This window comes from Dipodomys spectabilis, unplaced genomic scaffold (genome assembly GCF_019054845.1).
Source record: "Dipodomys spectabilis isolate Male_0828 unplaced genomic scaffold, ASM1905484v1 ptg000018l, whole genome shotgun sequence".
Classification (NCBI taxonomy): Eukaryota; Metazoa; Chordata; class Mammalia; order Rodentia; family Heteromyidae; genus Dipodomys; species Dipodomys spectabilis.
Window position 1 is genome coordinate 15,535,535 of NW_024870695.1, and position 22,655 is coordinate 15,558,189.

At 49.0% G+C, this 22,655-nt stretch overlaps 1 protein-coding gene across 4 annotated transcripts in view; it reads left to right on the top strand.

Moving 5' to 3' along the window:
* The window catches only part of Igf2bp1 (insulin like growth factor 2 mRNA binding protein 1), a 39,082-nt gene extending 17,331 nt beyond the window's left edge, over positions 1 to 21,751 (top strand). Inside the window, exons 3-16 of one of the 4 annotated variants that reach the window (XM_042673909.1) lie at positions 6,814 to 6,862; positions 7,231 to 7,282; positions 7,901 to 7,918; positions 9,945 to 10,008; positions 11,330 to 11,611; positions 13,688 to 13,822; positions 14,490 to 14,612; positions 15,520 to 15,655; positions 16,879 to 17,005; positions 17,288 to 17,466; positions 18,178 to 18,252; positions 19,592 to 19,723; positions 20,056 to 20,169; positions 21,445 to 21,751. In XM_042673909.1, the coding sequence (XP_042529843.1) occupies positions 6,814 to 6,862; positions 7,231 to 7,282; positions 7,901 to 7,918; positions 9,945 to 10,008; positions 11,330 to 11,611; positions 13,688 to 13,822; positions 14,490 to 14,612; positions 15,520 to 15,655; positions 16,879 to 17,005; positions 17,288 to 17,466; positions 18,178 to 18,252; positions 19,592 to 19,723; positions 20,056 to 20,169; positions 21,445 to 21,537 (1,579 nt within the window). In that variant the 3' untranslated portion in view covers positions 21,538 to 21,751. Of the gene's footprint in view, positions 1 to 6,813; positions 6,863 to 7,230; positions 7,283 to 7,900; positions 7,919 to 9,944; positions 10,009 to 11,329; positions 11,612 to 13,687; positions 13,823 to 14,489; positions 14,613 to 15,519; positions 15,700 to 16,878; positions 17,006 to 17,287; positions 17,467 to 18,177; positions 18,253 to 19,591; positions 19,724 to 20,055; positions 20,170 to 21,444 lie in introns of all 4 variants that reach the window. The other 3 variants (XM_042673910.1, XM_042673908.1, XM_042673912.1) reach the window with 3 other exon arrangements.
* The last annotated feature ends 904 nt before the right edge of the window (positions 21,752 to 22,655 follow it).

Here is a 22,655-nt window from a genome sequence, read left to right on the forward strand (position 1 = left end):
TTCCAGGGATGTCTGCCTTCCAGGTCCATGCCTTTCTTCTTGGTGGTGGCAGCATCTGTCCTGCCCAGTCCCCCATACCTACCTCCCAGTAGAGTAGGTCACTGCTTTTTTAGCCCCAATCCCTAAACTCCAGCCACCCATCCCTCCTGCCCATCCGCCTGCCTGGCAGCCCTGCCTCGGGAGCGGCCTGGCACAGAGCCCTGGGCATGGGGCCAGCTCCTCCTTCCACTCCAGCCCTGCCCCCTTTCTCAGCTACTGGCTGCCTGAAGCGTGCCAGGACTGCCCTCTTCAGAAGTTTTTCCTTGATATTAAAAAAAAGAAAAGTCCTCTGCATTCTGTATATGGATAAAGATGAAGGATGGAGAAGGAAGGGTTGCGTCCCAGGTGCCGTGGTGGGCTACTGACAAGGGCGGTGGTGGGTCCTTTGGTCCTTCAGGGAAGCTTCTAGCTGGTAGACAGTTGGAGAGGGTCCAACTTTTGAGTTACACGAGACCCTTTTGTTGAAGAGTCAGCAGAATCACTCCTTTCTGAAGGCAGGAACTGGTAGACAGTGCTCTGCACCTCAGTCAGCCTTGTCCACTTCTTTCCCATCCCAAACCGAATGAGTGGGGGTCTCCCACTGGACTGGACCAGAACCTCCATGAGAGCAGGAGTCTTGCTAGTCACAGTGGCTTAGTGTAGCAGCTCAGAGTGCAGCCTGAGCCACACATGGAAGGTTATTTATGTATTTTTTGAGAAACAAAGTCCGTGCTGGCCTTGGAACTCTGAGAATTCCTGCCTATGCCTCTCCAATGCTGGGATTACAGGCCTGTGTCACCAAGCTTGAGCATTTTAATTGCCACATTTATTTATTTATTCATTCATTCATTCATTCATTCAGTGCTGGTCCTGGGGCTTGAAGTCAGGGCCTGGGTGCTGTTCTCATGGCTAGTGCTCTACCACACAAGCCACAGCTTCACTTGTGGCTCCTTAGTAGTTGATTGTAGAGTCTCATGGACTTTCCTGCCCCATCTGGTGTCAAACCTCTGTCCTCAGATCTCACCTTTCCTGAGTCACTAGAATTCTAAGATGAGCCACCGGCACCCTGCTGATCCCCATCTGGGGACGCAGGACCCTGTCATGTTTCCCAGATGAGAAGTTGAGGTCCAGAGATTTGAAGCCTTCACCAGTGAAGGCAGAGGCCTGGATTTGGGGAGGCTGGAGTTGAAGGCTCTAATCTGAAGATCCCAGTTTAATCCTACTTGTGCCAAAGAGGAAAATTTCAGGCTTTGTTCAGGACAGAGCCCTCGGGGGATTTGGGACCCTAAACTTGGCAGGGCTCCAAAAAGCTGCTAAGTGCTTCTCTAAGAGCTCTACCTTCAACTGGCCTGGCCCTGTCTTGGCTTAAAGGAATTCCTCAGACAAGGGAAGGGAAACCATCTGCATGATTGCAGGTTGTACTCTTCCCCTCTGGGGACGAGGACCTTGTGGGAGGAACAAGTTTATGATTCACAATAGGGTTTAAAAACAATAATACCATGTTAATGTCATTTGAACTAGCCAGTGTTGGGCATTCCATAAAGTCTTCTTTCAGAGAGAAGTCTGAAAATCTGTAGCTGGAAGAAGTCACTTAAAGAATTATAGGAGGGTTGTTTCCGTTTGTGAGACCACGTCCCACGTGGCAGGCCAGTACCCTTAGAATTTCTAATGGTCCCTCAGGCTATTACTACTTTGACTAAAGGCTTTCTCTTACCGTATACAAATCAAAAACATAGCAAAGAGGCTGGAATCAGACAGGCTTTGGGTTCAAATCCTGGCTCAGGCTCTTAGTGGTTTGTTACTTTGGCAAGATAGTAAACTTTTTCTTTCGTGTTGGTATTCTGGGTACAACTCAACATTCTCTTGGATTTTTTCACTCAAGGCTAGCATTCCTATCAATTGACATAACTCCACTTCTGGCTTTTTGTTAGTTAATTGGAGATAAGAGACTCATAGACTTTCCTGCTGGGTCTGGCTTTGAACTGAGACCCTCAGATCTCAGTCTGAGTAGCTAGGATTGTAGACATGAACCAAACTTCTCGAGTGTGAAAGAGGGAACAGGGAGACTTCCTGTCTTGTCCCTAGTGCTCAGCCTTGCGTTTCCTGAATCTTGTGCCGCCCTGTGTGGTTCCTTAAGCTGTTGTGCGTATTCTTCCCCAGTCTCTCCACAACCATCCCTGATTTCCAGAGCATGGCCACTAGGCAACTCTCTTTACATTCCCCATGGTCTAGGGGAATATGTGAATAATGGTAATTTTCTTTTTTTCTTCTGGTCCTGAGACTAGCTTGCTTGCTCAGCACTTTATCACTTGAGCCATGCCTCCAGTCCCACTTTCTGCTGGTTGTTTTGGAGAGTCTTGAAGTTGTTTTTTCTTTCTGCCCAAGGTGACTTCAAACCACTGTCCTCCAATCTCAGCCTCCCAGCCTCTGGAGTTGCTAGCAATCGCAGGCATGCGCCACTGGCTGGCGCCAGCTAATTGATATGTTCTCTTGAGCTGCCCTCCAGGGCCTGATCAATGACTGCCCTGTGGAGCAGGGCAGGTAGAGGACACCAGACAGCCACAGGCTTTTGGCATCCGGTAATACCATTTGTCTGGTGCATCCATTGCCTTTATGGCCGTCGGTGGCAGTTTCATTGTCTTGATCAACAGATTTTTTTTTCAACTCCTGGAAGCTGGGGTAGCTGATGAACCCCTGAGAGTTTCCTTGGCTGAGTAGTGGATGTATTGGAGCCTCAGAGAATGCACTTAGGGCATTGTTACCTATTACCTAGAGAACACACCTGGCTTAGAGGGATCTGGTCTTCTGGAGCCAGGGTAGTTGGCCTCGGTGGGGGCGGATGAGTCAGTCAGCGCTCTAGGCATTGATATTTTTCACTAGTTTCCCATCAGTGCAGAAGACATGACTGTCACCATCTCTCCTGCCAAGTGATTCACCCATCCCTACTTTCTGCCCGACTCTCTGAGAAATGGCCAGACTTGGGTGGAGCCTTGCTACCCAGACTGTCAGCTTCGTGTACTTTCTCTTTGAAGTACTAAAGAAAGTATTGGTCAGTTTTCACAAAGAATGGTGTTTGGAGTCAGGGAACTCTTAGGCCCTGTTACAAGCTCTCCCGAGCTCTGGGCACACACTGGGGTATACCTGTTAGTGGCATGAATGAGTTCCCCTCTGGGTAGTTCGACAGCTAGGAAACACAGGTTATAATTCTCCATGTTGCTTTGGGCCTGAAAAAAATTAGGTAGCCCGATACTTAATGGAAACCAGCCCAAAGGTTTAGGAGACAAAAGTCCTTCTGGGCTTCAGCTCAGTTTTTTAATCAGGGTTAGGGGCTTTCTGAAAGGAGGTCTGAGAGGGGCCTGGAGTGGGTTCCCAGGGTGGGTTATGTGCCCTCGAGGAGTGGGGGGAGGGCTGCCAGGATGTCTTTTCTTTCATTGGTTTGGTGCCCTGCCCTCCTCCCCCTCCCTCTCTTGGAACATTCCAGACATTCCAGACGATCTGCCTGCCATTGCTTTCAGGATATGGATTAACATCCTTGCAGAGGTTTGATTTCACCCACGGCTACCCCTCTTTCCCTCTCCCTTCCCTGAAAAGAAAGCCCCTAATACTGGGAGTTTGAAGTAAGAGGATGTTTTGACCATTGATCTTAGATTGCTCTCAGGGACCGGCCTAAAAGAACTTCAAACAGTGCTCCTGACATGGGATTGCTTTAGGCCCTCACTCTACTGGACAAGCATCTGTCTCCTGCCCTTCATTCAGAATGGTTCACTTAAGGGAAGGCCCATCCCTGGTCTGTTAAACCTGCTTAGTATTCTCAATCTGTCGACAATGTAATCATTTCTTTGCCCCCAGTTTACTAATTTGTCACTACCCATTTGGTCATCAAGCGCATTGTGGGAAATCCCTCATGTGGGCAGTTGCGAAGCTTCCTCCTGGCCAATGAATTGAATCACAAGGTGGCCTGATGGCATCTGAAGACCTGGAACTGGATTTAGTTCTGATCCTTACAATGTTGTCTTTGCTAAAATCCAACTCTAGGTCTTCATGAGCCAACCAAAAGTTCAATGCCACAAAGACTTTCCCCTACTTAATTGTGCTTAATTGTTCCCTTCATGTACTTCATGGATTAAAGACCCTTCATGCTTAAAATTGCAGGGCTAGAGCTGGAGGCATGGCTCATTTGATAGGAGGCCTGTCTAGCAAGCCCCTAAGACTCTAGAATTCAGACCTAAAGAACAAATTTTACTTGACAGCTGGTGACACTTGAGGTCTCAGTGGTGAGGTGAGGAAGCTGGCCTGGACAGTCAAGGCTGACACTTTTTTTTTTTTTGGCTGGTCGGGGGGCCTGAACTGGGTCTGGGTGCTGTCCCTCAGCTCTTCAGCTCAAGGCCAGCGCTCTACCACTTGAGCCACAGCACCCCTTTGGGCTTTTTCTGCTTATGTGGTGCTGAGGAATCGAACCCAGGGCCTCATGCATGCAAAGCAAGCACTCTACCACTGAGCCACCTTCCCAGCCCAAGGCTGACACATTTTACAGTTAGACTTTGGCATCCTTTTCCTCCTCGTTCAGCTAGACCAGAGCTGGGACGGTGTCCTCATCACTTCTCAGTACAAGACTGAGGTTGGAACGAAATGGCTTAATCGTACCAACTAGCCAACCAGTGTTCACTAGATCCTATGTTGAAAATGAACTCCATAACTTGTGGGTGGGAATGGAAGGAAAAACTGGGAGAGGATGTAAGAACTGGTTACATTGTCCAAAAAGAAACTCTTTATCTGACTTATGTAATTGTAACGCCACCTTTATAACGATAATAAATGTTTTTGCTTAAAAAGGTTTGAACTAGACTTTCCTTTCTGGTCGTTTACCTTCCAGCCTCTAGGGTTTTGTTTGGACAGAGTCCTTCAGCTAAGATCTTGTGATCTAGGATGTATGGGGACCTAAATGATAATCGACTAACACATCAAGTCAATTTGAATATCTTTCAGGGACAGGGATATTGATTTGGGTAGGGAGCAGTTGCCCTGGGATTCAACCCTGAACTCCAAAGCTTTCCTCAGGGAAAATTACTCCACCTACACACCTCTTCACTCAGGGCCACAGCTCTGTCACTTGAGTCACACACAGCTCTACTGGCTGTTTTGTTGGTTAATTGGAGTCTTTTGGGTTTGTCCTTCCAGGCCAGCTTCAAACTGGGATTCTCAGATCTCAGCATCCTGAGTAATAGGATTAGTCATGAGCCCACCAGTGTTAGGTTGGAAAAAGCTTTTTTTTGTGTGTGCCAGTCCTGGGGCTTGAACACAAGGTCGTGGTCTGTCCCTGAGGGGGGACCCCTCCTCCCCTCCAAGGCTAGTGTTCTGCCACTTGCCACAGCTTTACTCTAGGCTTTTTTGGGAGTTAATTGGAGAGGAGTCTCATGGACCCAGTCTGGCTTTGAACCACGATCCTTAGAGCTCAGCCTTCTGAGTAGCTAGGATTATAGGTGGGAGCCACTGGCAGCTAAAAAAAAAAAAGACATTTGTAATACGCAGTTGAAAGATGGGAAGGAAAAAGTGCATAGTTAACTGAGGCATGGGGGTGAGTGGGTTTGCATCCAGGTTGCCTTTAGCATTCACAGATGCATCTATTGTTACACTTTAAGTACTTACACCAAGCCTTTTGCTAAGCTCTTTACAAATATTATCTAACACCACCCACCACCTGTGAATAGGTATTAATCTCCGTTTCACAAAGGAGGAAAGTGGGCCTCATAGAAGTTAAATAATCTTCTAAAGATCAGTGCTAATAAGTGCTTTAAATCCATATTTGTGCCAAGGGCTTAGCGGCTGGACTTTTGAGTTGCTGTGATTTGTTGGCCCATATCATCTTCCCTCCCTAATACATCAGGAACACGTCCAGCCAGTCATTTCTTCTACATTGTTTTTGGCGCATGGGGGGTTGGTGTCGCCTGGAAGGGGGTGTTGCAGGTACTAGTGCTTGAACTCAGGGCCTGAATGCTTTCACATAGTTGTTGAATTCACTCAGTATCTTACTTACGTAGCTTTGTGTTCTGCCTGGAACCTAGTCAGGCAGAGGAGTGAATATGAAAGCTAAGCAAAGAAAACTTCAGTGGTTTTGTTTTCTGTTTTTTGCTTTTTGTTTTTACAGGGTGGTGGTGGTGAATTGAGTTACCCTTGTGCTCAGAACATCTGCTGCTTCTCCATTCTGGAGAAGTGTTGATAATTTGGTCTTCAAGGGTAGCCCTATCTCCCAACTTCAAATCTGCCTTCTTAGAAGGGAGACCACTCTAAGGGGCTGGGGGGTGTGGCTTAGTGTAGCCTTTGTCTAGGGTGCTTAAGGCTCTGGGCTTACTTCTCAGCATTGTAAAAAATAAAAAATAAACATATGAATTAGCATTCTAAGCTACTAGTGCTGCTGATAGAGGGCCGGAAGTTGTGGGGGGGGGTGTGGGGGGTGGAGAATCAAACTTGAGACAAGGATTAGACACTGCCAAATGTTGAAACAGAAAATATCCAGAAAGCTCTCTCCTTCCCTCCCTTCTCCCTCCCCCTCCTTCCCCCTCCCCCTCCTTCCCCCTTCCCTTCCTTCCTTCCTTCCTTCCTTCCTTCCTCCCTCCCTCCCTCCCTCCCTCCCTTCCTTTCCCTCTCCCCCCACCCCCACTTCTCATTTTGGGACTTGAACCCAGGGCCTGGACACTGTCCCTGAGCTTCTTTTGCTCCAGGCTAGCAATCTACCACTAATCCACACCCCCAACCCCACATCCAGAACGTTCCCTAACACTTTATTTCCTCTTCCAGGAGTCGGAAAATTCAGATCCGAAATATCCCACCTCAGCTTCGATGGGAAGTGAGTGTCTGGGAACCCCTAGTGGGGCAGGGTAAAAATGGGTCTCCCTCAGTTAGCTGAAATGGACCAAAAAGGTGCCCCTAGTTCTGAGGAGGTGCGGTTGGTCCCATCCTTCACTCAATGGCTCCAACTCCCTATATTGACAGATGTTACAGAAGTCAGAAGGGTAAGCCCCAAACCTGGTGATGCAGGGACTCAGTCCCTCCCCTTTCCCCTGCCCTCTCCACTGTACCCCCTGTCCCCCCAAAGAGCAAACTGACAGGTGATGATGCTCAGTCCCCATAGATGACCCTGCCTGTGTCCCTGGGCTTTAGGGGAAGTGGGGACCAAGCCTGCGGTGCTCAGACTCCTCTTCTCTACACTTTCAGGTACTGGACAGCCTGCTGGCTCAGTATGGTACAGTAGAGAACTGTGAGCAAGGTAAGTCTGGGTGGGGTGAGGGGTGGGTGTTGAAGGGTCTGGCCATTGTCTCCTGCTCATACTCTGCTGCTGACCTGTGCACTTGGCCTTTGCTCTACCAAGTGAGCAACTTCTGCAGTCACTGCTTCCTTCCCATCACAGACTCTCAGGCTCCCAAGATGATGGTACCAGTAGTTTTAGAATGGAAATTACTGTTCCCCTCAGCAAGTTAATAGTCCTTTCACTTGAGAAGTTTCACTTTTCTTGGTTTGGGTTGGAATAAGCAACTGGTCATTTTCTTCCCTCCTTCCCTCCCACCCTGGCACATGCTAAGCAAGTGCTTTTCACTGATCAACACTCCCAGCCTTTATGCCTTTTACCAGAAATGCCAGACACAACTGACCCACACCACATTGCCCAGCATTGCCCACAGCATTGATTGTAATAAGCGGCTTCTGCTAGTGCACCAAACACATACTCAGCTGCTTGGGAGCCATGGCAAGAAATCTGCCAGATGGTAAAGATGCAATCATATACTGCCTCTGAGTGGGAAGTGTTTGGTTTTGTTCAACAGGAGAGAAAGCCTGCAAGTCTTCTTCTTCTTTTTTTTTTTTTGTCAGTTGTGTGGCTTGAACGCAGTCTGGGCGCTGTCCCTCAGCTCTTCAGCTCAAGGCGAGTGCTCTACCACTTGAGCCACAGCACCACTTCAGTTATCTGGTGGTTTATTGGAGATAAGAGTCTCAGGGAGGGGCTGGGAAGGTGGCTCAGTGGTAGAGCGCTTGCCTTGCATGCCTGAGGCCTTGGGTTCGATTCCTTAGCACCACATAAGAAAAAAGAAAAAAGCCGGAAGTGGCGCTGTGGCTCAAGTGGTAGAGCGCTTGCCTTGAGCTGAAGAGCTGAGGGACAGCGCCCAGGCCCAGAGTTCAGGCCCCACGACCGGACCCAAAAAAATATTTAGAAAAAATAAAATGATCTTTTTTTAAAAAAAAAAAAAAAGTCTCAGGGACTTCCTGCCCCGGCCGGCTTTGAATGGTGATCCTCAGATCTCAGCCTCCTGAGTAGCTAGGATGACAGGTGTGAGCTTCCAGTATTAGGCCTGCGTGTCTCTCTCTCTCTCTCTCTCTCTCTCTCTCTCTCTCTCCCTCCCCCCTCCCACTCCCTCCCCCTCCCTCCCTCCTTCCCTCCCTCTCTCCCTCCCTTCTTCCTTTGCAATACTGAGGCTTAAACTCTGGGCCTGAGCACTTTCTCTGAGCTTCTTTTGCTCAAGGCTAGCACTCTACCACTTGAGCCACAGAGCCAGTTCTAGCCTATTCTGTGTATGTGGTACTGAGGAATCAAACCCAGGGCTTCATACTTGCAAGGCAAGCACTCTACCACTAAGCCATATTCCCAGCTCCTGCAAGTCTTCTATAATGTCCCTTTCCCATTATAGGTTGGCCCTGAACTCTTAATCCTCTAGGCTCAACTTCCTGAGGACGGGATGTACCCACTATTACCCATTGTGTGTGTGTGCACATGTGTGTACGAACTCTAGGCCTCCAACTCAGGTTTTTGGCTTGTTTGGTTTTTTCCCTCTCATAGCTGGAGCTTTACTACTTGAGCCATACTTCTACTTCTGGCTTTTTTTTTTTTCTGGTTAATTGGAGGTAAGACTTTTCTGGCAGGCTTTGGACCTCGATCCTCAGATCTCAGCCTCCTGAGCAGCTAGGATTACAGGGTGAACCACCAGCACCTGGCTCATACTTTATATCATTTCTGCTGGTGGGGGCCAGAAGGGTGAAGAGTGTGATCTGACTCAGCAGACATCTCAGCCTCAGGGCTGTGGAGGTTTGTAGTGCCCTGGGGACTCCAGTTCATAAGACATGGATACATAAGTCAGAAGATTAATTCTATTAATTTAAATCCAGAAAGATTTGTCCCAACGACTTGGAATTCTATTACCAGTTAGCCAGTTGGCTGCCTTCTTTGTAGGAAAGGGAATTTGGAGGAATCAAAGAAAAACCAAAAATCTGCTCATAATTAGATCTGAGGGCTTGGATGGGTCATGGATAGTGACTTCTCAAAGTAGCGATCTCCCTCAGCCCACTGCTGAGATGTTTGCAGTATTTAAGTCAGGAAATCTTCCATAGCCCACAGCCACTCCAGTCAGTCCATCCCCTTGCTCCTGTCAGTCCATCCCCTCTGCACAACTTTGGTCATTGTGTCCTTGGGGCTCTGTCAGCTTCTAGATTGCATCTGAGTGTTCTCACATCTCTTCAGCCAAATCCCTGCCAGCTAATTCTTGGGATGTTTCCCTCTGTATGTTGCTAAATCTCACCCCAAGTCTAATTTGACTTTCCAAGGGTGTTTGGTTCTTGGGGGGTGTGTGTGTGTGTACATGTGTACGTGTGTACATTTGTCTCATTGTACAGTTTGCTGATATGCAGCTATACCCTTTGTATACTACTTTTCTTGGAGGGGGGGCTCCTGGTTAGAGAAGTTTAGGAAAACAAAAGGAATGTAGGAAAGGTTACCTTGAATCTTCCAGTAGCACTGGTTAAAAGGTGCCTCAGGGGAAAAATTGTTTTTGACTTTTTCTTCCAGTTATTTCTTAAGCTCAGTATTCTGCTGCCTGCCTTGGGGTTAGGGGTCTGTGGGCGGGGCTGCAGATTTCACCACTAACACTGGCCTGTTGTCTCCACAGTGAACACTGAGAGTGAGACAGCCGTTGTGAACGTCACCTATTCCAACCGGGAGCAGACCAGGCAGTAAGTGTTCAGAAGTGGGCTTTGCTGGGTTGTGGGGGAGGTGATCTCAGTGTGGGGTACTGGGACCCGCTGTTTGAATGAGGTGGGTTGAAGCGCGGAAGGAAGCTCCAAGCAGGCTGGGTTCTGATTACCCAGACAACCCTAGAGTCCCTCAAAAGGTCTTTTGAGTTTTCTTCACTTCCTAGGTATCAGAGATCTCAAAGGTTCAGAAATGCTTCAGGATTATGGCAAAAACACACTGAAGGGAGAGGACCCAAAGCCTTCCCTAGGGACAGACATCTGGGAGAAAAGGTTGTTTCAGGTTCCTTTGTGTGTTAATGGCGCCATCAAGTGTTTGGGAGGAGGAACTTCAGGGTTTAAAAAAAGCTTTATTTATTTTTAATTATTTATTTTTTGGTTGGTCGTGGGGCTTGAACTCTGGGCTTGGATGCTGTCCCCACTCTTTAGCTCAAGGCGAGTGCTCTACCGCTTGAGCCACAGCACCACTTCCAGTTTTCTAGTGGTTTATTGGAGATGAGAGTCTCATGGATTTTCCTGCCTGGGCTGGCTTTGAACTGCGATCCTCAGATCTCAGCCTCCTGAGTAGGTAGGATGACAGAGACGTGAGCCACCAGCACCCAGCAGGATTTATTTTTGTTTATTTTTTGGTCTGTTCTGGGGTTTGAACTCAGGGCCTGGGTGCTGTCTCTGAGTTTTCTTCGCTTATCAAGGCTAGCACTCTATCACTTTGAGTCACAGCACCGCTTCTGGTTTTCTGGTGCTTCATTGGAGGAGATGAGTCAAACTTCAGATCTCAGCCACCTGAGTAACTAGGCTTATAGGCGTGAGACAGTGGTGCCCAGGTAAAAAAAAAAGAACCTTTAACTGTCTAGCTATTTTTTTTTGTTGTTACTGTTGTCGGTCATGGGGCTTGAACTCTGGGCCTGGGCCCCGTCTCTCAACTCTTCAGCTCAAGGCAAGTGCTCTACCACTTTGACCCACAGCGCTACTTCTTGTTTTCTGGTAGTTAATTGGAGATAAGAGACTCAGGGACTTCCCTGCCTGGGTTGGCTTTGAAACTTGATCCTCAGATCTCAGCCTCCTGAGTAGCTAAGATTACAGGTGTGAGCACTAGCGCCCAGCTCAACTACTTTTCCTTTGGTATTTTTTGCCATAAAGACTAGAAGGTTTCCTAAGTGGTCATCATGGATAGTGACTAATAGTGGCTCCCTTTCTTCCATGTGTTCATGCTGTAACTCAGTAGAGTTCTTAGGTACCAGGAGAACACCAGGTATAATGAACACGGGTTGGAATGAACAACAGCCTCTCCTTTTATCCCCAGAGCCATCATGAAACTGAACGGCCACCAGTTGGAAAACCATGCCCTGAAGGTCTCCTACATTCCTGATGAGCAGAGCGCACAGGGCCCCGAGAATGGGCGCCGGGGAGGCTTTGGCTCTCGGGGTCAGCCCCGCCAGGGCTCACCTGTAGCAGCAGGAGCTCCAGCCAAGCAGCAGCAAGTGGACATCCCCCTTCGGCTCCTGGTACCCACCCAGTATGTGGGTGCCATCATTGGAAAGGAGGGTGCCACCATCCGTAACATCACTAAACAGACCCAGTCCAAGTGAGTCTTAGTTGCTGGGCGGGGGTGATGGCCTCAGGGAATGACTGATACCCAGGGAGGCCTTCTGGAAGCATGGTGGGGACATCAATGCTTCCTCCCGAGAAATGTGGCTGGTTCCATTCAAAGTTCATTGCTTCTATCCAGTCCTACACTTACTGGTAATGGCTGAGCCATGCAGTGTCCTTAGCAGGAAGGGGAGCGAAATTCCTCCTGTGAAGTTTCATAGAAAATCTCCTCAGGTAAACCCAGTCTGGGTGAATGAGCCACTGAGTACTCTGATTTCATGACCACCATGACAGCCCCTTACTCCAATCTCAGCTGATCATACTCCATGGGAAGGAGAGAATGAGTTGCCTGTGGCTCACACCTGTAATCCTAGCTACTCAGGAGGCTGAGGTCTGAGGATTGTGGTTCAAAGACAACCCAGGTAGAAAAGTCCATGAGACTCTTATGTTCATTTAACCACCAAAAAAGCTGGAAATACAGCTGTGGCTGAAGTGGTAAAGCAATAGCTTTGAAGAAAAAAGATCAGAGACAGCCCCCAGACCCCGAGTTCAAGCCCCAGGACCAGCACCAAAAAAAAAAAGAAAAAGAAAAACACAAAATGGAGGGCTGGGAAGGTGGCTCAGTGGTATAGCGCTTGCCTTGCATGCTTGAGGCCCTGGGTTCGATTCCTCAGCACCACATAAGCAAAAAGAAAAAAGCCGGAAGTGGCGCTATGGCTCAGGTGGTAGAGCGCTAGCCTTGAGCTGAAGAGCTGAGGGACAGCGCCCAGGCCCAGAGTTCAGGCCCACTACCGGACCCCCCCGCCCAAAAAAAACCCCCACAAAATGGGGGAAACTCATGTCCTTATTCATAATAAGTCCCTTTATTAGATACTTTGAGTTAAGGCAGGTTCCTGCCCCCCCCCCACCCCCATATGTTTGTACTAGGGCTTGAACTTAGGACTTGGGTGTCCTGTCCCTTAGTTTTTTTATTTTTTGTTGGTCATGGAGCTTGAACTGAGAGCCTGGGTACTGTCTGAGCTATTTTGTTCAAGGCCAGTGGCTCTACCACTTTGAGCCCAGCGCCACTTCCAGTTTTTGAATGGTTAATTGGAGATCTGAGTCACAGGAGCCGGGTGCTGGTGGCTCATGCCTGTAATCCTAGCTACTCAGGAGGCTGAGATCTGAGGATCACGGTTCAGAGCCAGCCTGGGCAGAAAATTCCATGAGACTCTTATCTCCAATAAACCACTAGAAAACCAGAAGTGGCGCTGTGGCTCAAGCAGCAGAGAGCTCACCTTGAGCTGAAGAGCGCAGGGACAGCGTCAAGCTCAGAGTTCAAGCCCCACGACCGACCCCCCCCCCCCCAAAAAAAAAAATTGTCTCAGGGACTTTTCTGTCCCGGCTGGCATTGAACCTCAATCCTCAGATCTCAGCCTCTTGCATAGTTAGAATTACAGGCCTGAGCCACAGCTCTACTTGTCTTTTTTTGGTAGCTAATTGAAGATAAGAGTTTCACAGACTTTTCTGCCTGGGCTAGCCTTGAACCACGATCCTTACATCTCAGCCTTTTGATTTTTTTTTTCTTTCTTTTTTTGGTCAGTCCTGGGGCCTTGAACTCTGGCCCTGGGTGCTGTCCCTGAGCTCTTCAGCTCAAGGCTAGCACGCTACCACTTGAGCCATAGCACCACTTCTGGCCTTTTCTGCTTATGTGGTGCTGAGGAATTGAATCCAGGGCCTCATGCATGTTAGGCAAGCACTCTACCACTGAGCCACCTTCCCAGTTCACATCTCACTAGGCCTTTCTAGTAACTAGGATTACAGGCAGGAAACACTGGGCTGGGAAATGCAGTTTTAAGCCATGGCCTGTTTGTCCCTACCCTGGCAACTGTGTAGACTGCATTCTTGTCCTCAGCCATCACCTGAAAGAGACAGCCAGAGCACAGGATTGCCTGAGATGGCTTTTTCCCCCTCCTAATTTTGCCTTGTGCCAGAAGAGTGGGTTCGATGCCTTTGATCAGTGGGAAATGGGGAAGTGTGAAGACCAGTGTGACTAGTGATAGCTGACTGGCTCTCACCTTGTGGTTCTCAGGATAGATGTGCACAGGAAAGAGAATGCAGGTGCAGCTGAAAAGGCCATCAGCGTCCACTCGACCCCCGAGGGCTGCTCCTCTGCCTGTAAGATGATCTTGGAGATTATGCACAAGGAGGCAAAAGACACCAAAACGTAAGGCTCGGCTTGGATCTTCTTGTCATGTCCCTCACACAGTTTTTTGCAGTGTTGGGAATCAAACCCAGAGTTTTCAGCATGCCAGGTAGTTTACCTCGACTATCTCTAAACTGTGATCCTCAGATCTCACCTCCTGAGTAGGTATAGAATTATAGGCATGAGTTACCTGATGTCTGTCATACCAGCAACAAAAACCTCTTAATTCTCTGGAGGGCTGTGTGAACAAGACCAGAGGGAAGACACTGTTTTATGGCTATCAGGCTGTGTGTGTGTGTGTGTGTGTGTGTGTGTGTGTGTGTGTGTGTGTGTGTGTGTGTGTCTTGTGAACTCAGGCCTGGCACTAGCTCAGCTTGCTTGCTCAGCAGACACTCTACCTCTTAAGCCATGCATGCCTGCAGCCTAGCTTTTTGGCTGGTAATTTTGGCGATGAAGTCTCTAGACCTTTTTCTGTTTGGATTGGCCTGTAACCATGATCCTCAGATCTCTACCTCCTGAGGGAGTAGCTAGGATTACAGGCATAAGCCACTGGCACCCAGCATGTTGTGCTGATTTTTGTAATCTTCTGGCCTATGGTTCGTCCTGGAACCCCCAGCTTGGGATGGCCTGATGATACAGTCTCAGCTGCCACCCCTGATGGAGTTCTTGTTCTCTACTTCTTCCGTAGGGCTGACGAGGTCCCCCTGAAGATCCTGGCCCACAATAACTTCGTGGGGCGGCTCATTGGCAAGGAAGGGCGTAACCTGAAGAAGGTCGAACAAGATACAGAGACGAAAATCACCATCTCCTCGTAAACCTCTTACTTCTTTACTGGTGGTGTTGGGGGTGGTATACTGGCCTGGGGTAGCTGTATTTCATTGTTGAGCTCTAACACCTGCCCCCTTAAGTGGGAGCTGTTTCTGCTTGTGTAAAAATAATCAATGACGTGTCAAAGAACACGTTCATACTCTGTAAGGACTGGAGCTCGCCCATCCTCTCTGCATGTGGCGGGAGTAGGAGCTGCTGTAGAGGAGGCGCCTCTGTTTTCTTCCTGCTATCTACTGACACTCTCTTCTGCATCTTCTTTATTCTTTGGTTGATTGTGGGGCCTGAACTCTGGGCCTGGGTGCTGTCCCTCAGCTCTTCAGCTCAAGGCCAGCTTTCTACCACTTGAGCCACAACTCCACTTTTGGCTTTTTCTGTTTATGTGGTGCTGAGGAATCGAACCCAGGGCCTCATGCATGCAAGGCAAGCGCTCTATCACTGAGCCACCTTCCCAGCTCCTCTCTTCTGCATCTTGAGGTGAGCCTGCAATGTAAGAGCCAGCCTTCAGGGCATATAGGCCTCTCTGCCATGAGAGAAGTTGGTTCTTTCCACACACCTTGGTCCTTTCCAGCTAGTATGGTGGGCTGCCTCTGGAAGAACGAATTAGGAGTCTCCCTTAGTGCTCTGAGTGCTTGCGCTACCTCTAGTTCCTCAGAAGCTACTCTCAAACACACAGGCAAAGGATGGCCTTGCTTGGAGCATCTGGGAAGCACAGTGCCAGTTTTGCTTGCTTGCCAGCCGACCGTAGCCTTCTGTGATTGGCTTTGTTCAAACACCTTTCTCCTTGCCTTGGTTATTGAACTGGACCCTGCAGAAATGAGTAAACCTGGTCCAGCTAGGCCTGGGCCGGTGCTGCTGGAGAAAAGCTTAAGACCATCTTGCTCTTGGGCCAGGCTGCAGGACCTCACCCTCTACAACCCTGAGAGGACCATCACTGTGAAGGGAGCCATCGAGAACTGCTGCAGGGCTGAGCAGGAGATCATGAAGAAAGTTCGGGAGGCCTACGAGAACGACGTGGCCGCCATGAGTGTGAGTGCTGGGCAGCACCTCTCTGTGCACCCTTCCCTATGCTTGTGCAGCAGCAGTGGACAGGCAAATGACAGGCCCTGGCCCTGTGGCCTCGGGATTTCCTTTTCACTTGTGAACCTCAGTTTATTTGATTTTTGGGGTGGTAGTGGTGGTGTTTGGGATCAGATCAAAATCCTGAACTTCACATACATCAGGCAAGGGTTCCACCATTGAGCTATAGGGTTCAACCACTAAACGGACAAGCTCAGCTGGTCAAGTAGGTGGGTTTTTTGGTTGTTTGTTTTGTTGTTGTTTATTTGGATACTCATACTGGGGCTTGAACTCAGAGCCTCGGTATTGTCCCTTAGCTCTTTCACTCAATGTTGGTGCTCTGCCACTTGAGTCACAACTCTACTTACAGCTTTTTGCTGGTTAACTAGAGATAAATGGGGATCCTCAGATCTCAGCTTCCTGAGTAGCTGGAATTACAGATGTGAGCCAGCAACTGGCTTCAGCTGATCCCCTCCCTCCCAGAGGGGATGGTGGGTGCATGCTGTATGGGAGAGGGGCATTTCGCTCATTGGCTGGCATGCTGCCCCTGAGCCGTGCCTCCAACCCTTTTTTTTTTTTTTGTCAGTCGTAGGGCTTGAACTCTGGGCCTGAGCGCTGTCCCTCAGCTCTTCAGCTCAAGGCGAGCGCTCTACCAGTTGAGCCACAGTGCCACTTCCAGTGTTCTGGAAGGTTTTTGTTGGAGATAAAAATAAAAAGTCTCACAGACTTCATTGCCTGGGTTAGCTTTGAACCATGATCCTCAGATCTCAGCCTCCTGAGTAGCTAGGATTACAGGTGTGAGCCACTGGTGCCCTTTGCCTCCAACCCTTGTAACTAGTTTTTAAGTCAGTGTGTGTGTGTGAGTACATGACAAAAAGCTTTCGAACCACTGGGTCCTAGGAGTCAGGGGGACTCTGTCTCCCTGCTACTCTTAGAGGGAGGAGCCTTACATGCCCAGAATGAGTGATTTGTCCCCATCAGTGGATGAGCCACTTAAAGAAGAGGGCTCCCTGACCTTGCACAGCTGGTTGCCCTCTTGGATCTGGGTACCTGTTCTTAGGCTAGTGAGGACCTCATACATACCACTTACAACTCCCATGTGCCAAGGAGAAGCTGTGTCAGGCAGGTCTTTATGCAGAAGCACATGGTTCTCCCTCAGGAGTGCTCACCTGTTCCTCACTGTCCTTCCCCAGCTGCAGTCTCACCTGATCCCCGGCCTCAACCTGGCTGCTGTCGGTCTTTTCCCAGCCTCATCCAGCGCAGTCCCACCTCCTCCCAGCAGCGTTACTGGGGCTGCTCCCTACAGCTCCTTTATGGTAGGTGGCAGTCTTGTTCTAGGGGATCCTGGTGGGAGTCTGGTGCTGTGGAGGTTGGCAGAGGCGTGGAAGTTCAGGGGGTGCCCCCTCCACATAGCTCGCAGGTTTCAGCTCTGCCTCTTTGTGGAGTCCAGGCAAGGATGCTGCCTGGATGTTGGCAGCACGTATCCTTCCCTTTCCTTGTAGCCGTGCTGGGCTTAAGACTAAATGGCTTACAGCATCCTAGGCAGCCAGAGGTGTAATTGCACCTGCACCTCTTCATCGTTGAATCTTCAGGGGAGGGGAGGGGAGGGGCTCTACTTCTGTGCCCTCTGGCCCTTGGTAAGGAGGCCTCTGTCCCGGCAGCAGGCTCCGGAGCAGGAGATGGTGCAGGTGTTCATTCCTGCCCAGGCAGTGGGTGCCATCATCGGCAAGAAGGGCCAGCATATCAAGCAGCTCTCTCGGTTCGCCAGCGCTTCCATCAAGGTGATTTGCTCTGCTTATTTCCCTGTGCTTTGGAACATTCTTCACGTCTAGTTAGGGCCGTTTCCCACAGAGCCAAAGGCCTCCTTGCTTTTGATTAAGTTTCGGTGTTTCTGGGTCTCTCTGGCTGGGCAGGAGAAAGGTCAGTAGTATATAGAGCTCAGGTTCTGCCCCAGGTTCCATCCTGGCCCCACCGGTGTCCCCCAGTGAGTCCTCACTCTCCTCCTCAATATGATTCTCGATAACCTGGCCTGGTGAGTGGCTGGCAGTGCCAGGTGAGCTGTCTTTCATGTTCCCTAGGTCCAGGTCTAGGTGAGAAAGGAAAATCTCTGATGAACCTAAATCCATTTGTTAATGTGAGCTTAAAAAGCCTCGATTGTTCTCCATGGGAAAACCTGTATTTTTGCCTCTTTCTTGGGGAGTACTCCACTGAAACCCACCCCAACTGGAGAGGGGCAAGAAGGCCTAGTTGAAACTCACCGAAGCCAGCCTTCTAGCCAGCCACTTACGCCTTTGTAAGGGTTTTGGTTTGGTGTGCTAGGGCCATGATTTGGCCTTTGGATGCTTGGGGGAGCGTGTCTCTGTTCTTCCTCTCCCTGGGCAGTGGAAGTGGGTGGTGAGAGGGGACCCGGATGGGTGGATGGGGTGGAAATGGAGGGGTCTCCCCTCCTCCCCCGTTAGAGGGTGCCTCTTTACCAGTGTTTTGTCTTTTAGATTGCTCCACCTGAAACACCTGATTCCAAAGTTCGAATGGTAATCATCACAGGACCCCCAGAGGCCCAATTTAAGGTTTGTTTTGTTTTTCCAAGCTGGGGAGCTGAGGTTTACAACTTGCCAAAGCAGTAGTAAAAGGAAATGAGAGGACAGCGTCTGTCCGCTGACAGATTCTTGGCACGTCTTTCAGACTTGTCTTTAGGCACACACGTCTAGGGCTGCTTTCTTTTTCTGGTGTGTATGTGTAGGGGATTGGGTTTGAATTCAGGGCCTGGCCACTGTCCCTGAGCTCTTCAGCTCAAGGCTAGCACTCTACCACTTGAGCCACAGCGCCACTTCCAGCTTAATTCTTTTTTGTTTATGTGGTGCTGAGGAATCGAACCCAGGGCCTCATGCATGCAAGGCAAGCGCTCTACCACTGAGCCACCTTCCCAGCCCCTACTTCTGATTTTCTGATGGTTGATTGGAGGTAAGAGTCTCATGGACTTTCCTACCAGAGCTGGCCTCAAACAGTGGTCCTCAGATCTCAGCTTCCTGAGTAGCTAGGATCACAAGCATCAGCCACCAGTGCCTAGCTATGGCGGCTTTTGAAGTGGTACCAGACCACTTTCTGTGGTCATTTTCATTTCTGTAGATTTTGTTTTCCCTTTCCCTCATGACTCCTTTAAAGTCCACAAGGAATGTGGGAAGGAAAGCTGAGGTGTTTGCATTTCATGTCACCGTCCCTCCCTATGTTTCTGTCCCTGTTTCTGTTCAGACAGCCAGAGCTTACAATTAGCCTGACCTAGAAGTTAGGGGTGAGCCTAGAGACCAGAAAGGGCATTCTGGACTGCCTACCAGGGCTGAGCTCTGCATGACTTGATTTCACTCTCCACTTGGGAAATACCTATTCAGTCCTCATAACTCATGATAATCTACCAGGATCTCCATTTTGGAGATGCCAAGTGTGCACAAACATGCCCAGTTTATTGGTTAAAATGGCATCTCATTGCTGGGCGCCGGTAGATATAATCCTAGCTACTGAGGAGGCTGTGATCTGAGGATCTCACCTCAAAGCCAGCCCAGTTGGGAAAGTCCATTACACTCCTATCTCCAATAAATCACTCAGAAAACTGGAAGTGGGGTTGTTGCTCAAGTGGTAGAGTCCTAACCTTGAGCTGAAGAGCTGAGGGACAGTGCCCAGGCCCCAACTCACTGACTTTTGTGAGTTGGCCTTAAATGGCTACCATCCTTATCTGTGCTTCCTGAGTAGTAGGGATTACAGGTGGAAGTCATTGCACTTCATCTACCACCTGCTTTAGGTGTTTGATCTTCTATGGTGAGGAGCATACCGGGTCTGTACATGGAGTTTCTGCTCGTCCCTGTCCTCTCAGACTCATGGCCTGCTGATTAACAATGACCCACTCTTCTGCAGGCTCAGGGAAGAATCTATGGCAAACTCAAAGAGGAGAACTTCTTCGGTCCCAAGGAGGAAGTAAAACTGGAGACCCACATCCGGGTCCCAGCCTCAGCTGCTGGCCGAGTCATTGGCAAAGGCGGCAAAACGGTGAGGCCTGAGGGCCGGGGGGAAGTTACCTATAGCTTTGCACTGGCCTCTGCTTTCCTGCCCTATTCAACTTCACACTCCCTGCTTGCCACTTGACTTAATTCTACCGGTGCCAACAAGTCGCCCACTTCCTGCCCATCTCTCCACTTCCACCATGCCTTCTGCTTGCTTGGTTGCATTGTGGGTTAAACCCAGGGCCCTGTGCATACTGGGCCAGTTCTCTAACACTGAGTTACAACCCCCCCCCCCCCCCCCCCCCCCCCCCCGCTCCCATTCCCTCTCATGCTTTCTTGGTCACACCCTGAGCTCCTTTCTGGCTGCCTCACCCCTAGGTGAATGAATTGCAGAATTTAACAGCTGCTGAGGTGGTAGTGCCGAGAGACCAGACCCCGGATGAGAATGACCAAGTCATTGTGAAGATCAGTGGGCACTTCTATGCCAGCCAGGTATGTATAGCACTTTCTCCCTCTCAGTAGGATTTCAGGACCCAGACACAGAAAGGCAAAGATTCCAGAAGTTGCTGGGTATGACCTAGACAGATCCTTGAGTTATACCCCCAGTTCTTGCAGTTGACTTCTCTTATGGATCATTATTCTCTTTTTGAGGGGGTACTGGGGTTTGAACTTGTGGTCTTGTATTTGCTAGGCAAGCACACAAAACTATTGGGTTTTTTTTTTTTTTTTTTTTTGTCTGGTCATGGGGCCTGAACTCTAGGCCTGGGCACTGTCCCTCAGCTCTTCAGCTCAAGGCTAGCGCTCTACCACTTGAGCCACAGTGCCACTTCCAGCTTTTTTCTTTTTGCTTATGTGGTGCTGAGGAATCGAATCCAGGGCCTCATGCGTGCAAGGCAAGAGCTCTACCACTGAGCCACCTTCCCAGCCCCACAAAACTATTCTTAAGCTGAGCATGATAGCACAAGCCTGTAATCTCAAGCACTTGGAAGACTGACACTGAGACTCTGTCTCTCTCTCTTATTTTTTTAACCAGTATTGGGGCTTGAACTCAGGGCCAGGGCACTGTCTCTTAGCTTTTTCCACTCTAGGTTGGTATGCTATCACTTGAACCACAACTGCACTTCCAGCTTTATGATGACTAATTTGAGCTAGAGTCTCAGACTTTCCTGCCTGGCTGGCTTCTAACTGTGACCCTCAGATCTCAGCTTCCCTGAGTAGCTAGGATTACAGGGGTGAGGCACTAGCATCCAATATGAGACGTTGTCTCAAAATAAAACAAGTTTTTTCTTAATCTAAAGGAAGGAAAGCATAAGGACACTGCTCCTTTGGTATTTCATCTTTGTCACTATAGATAGAGCTTATCATTTTACCTTTTTGCTAAGTCGCATGTGGATATCTTACTCCCTTTTCCTGAGTATTTACCAGAATAGTTGTTTATTATTTCAGAACAGCATGGACTGGCTACATATAACTCTTATCTTAGAGCTCCAAGAGTACCATTTCAGGTTCATTAAGTATTATGACAAAGTGTTAGCTCTGTCAGTGTTTAAACTCTGGTAAACAAGTTTATTCTGTTTCTCCTCCCTTCCTACCCCTCTCCTTTTATTCATCTTATTTCCCAGTGGATGACCTGGAAGTCCCCTTGTCTCCCACTCTCCCTCTTTCCTGAATTCTGAGTCTTGAGATACTAGTCCTGTTGTTGCCAGTTTCCCAAGCCTGTCTCCCCCAGAGGTCTTACCTCGACCCCCTTGCCTGTTCTTGCTTCAGATGGCCCAGCGGAAGATTCGAGATATACTGGCCCAGGTTAAGCAGCAGCACCAGAAGGGACAGAGCAACCAGGCCCAGGCACGGAGGAAGTGACCAGCTCCTTCCCATCGCATTGGCTCCAGGACAACGGGCAGAATTGGAGAATGTGCTCTTCCAGCAGGCCTGAGAATGAGTGGGAATCAGGGTCCCTGGGCTAGGCTGGAGATCAGGTTTGCCCACTGTCTTGAAAAAGATGTCTCAGTGAGGAACCCTGATCTCCCAGTCACAAACACCAGGCCAATTAATTGATCAACCACACAGCCTGCCCCTCAGAACACCATGACATTGCAAAGTTCAGGGTGCTTTTAAACGTGGATTGTTTAAGGAAGTTGTCCAGCCCCCCACCAAGAGGGTGGGACAAACCCCAGTGGGGAAGAGAAATAAAATTTCCTTCAGGTTTATAAAAACCTCAAAGGATGGTTTGTTTCTTGACCTTAAAAAAAAAAAAATCATCTTTCCATCTGTCATCTCCCTTCCTGGTTTAATTGATGAAATTTCCTCCATTCTCAGTGCCCCATGCTACACCTCATTTTATATTCATACTGTTACAAGAAAGCAAAAGAAAAAATGGGTACCAAGGCATTTCTTTGCTTAGAGTACTGACTGTGGAGAAGATCTGTATCATCATTGGAAGGACAATTGCCTCCCTAGACAATAGGAATAGCAAGAAATAAAGAAGGAGGAGAAATGGGGGAGAAAGATGATTAAAATATTTACGAATCCACGTTTAAAAGGAGTATCCTTGGGCTGAGGATGTACCTCAGTGGTAGAGCGCTTGCCTAGCAAGTGTTTGGGACCCTGGGTTCAATCCTCAGTACCACACACAAAAAAGAAAAACCCAGAATTCGTATCCTATGGCTGATCTATTTATTTCAGTCACTATCTTGAAAAATTGACACAACTGAAAAGATTCCCAGTCTGCTGGGGCTTCCCCAAGATCATGCCCTCTGACCCCAACATCATGTCCCCTGGTGTGCATGGTATGTGCATGGGTAGTACCCAATGCTCGGCAGGGTAGGGGCTGACCACTCTCCCTGATTCCCATCGTTCTCAGGCGGATTTTATATTTTTTTAAAGTCTATTTTAATAATTGGATATGAGCACTGGGAAGGGGACATGAACTCCCCTTGATAAAGCATCAGCTCCATGGAGGACTTGAGTGGCCCTAAGGT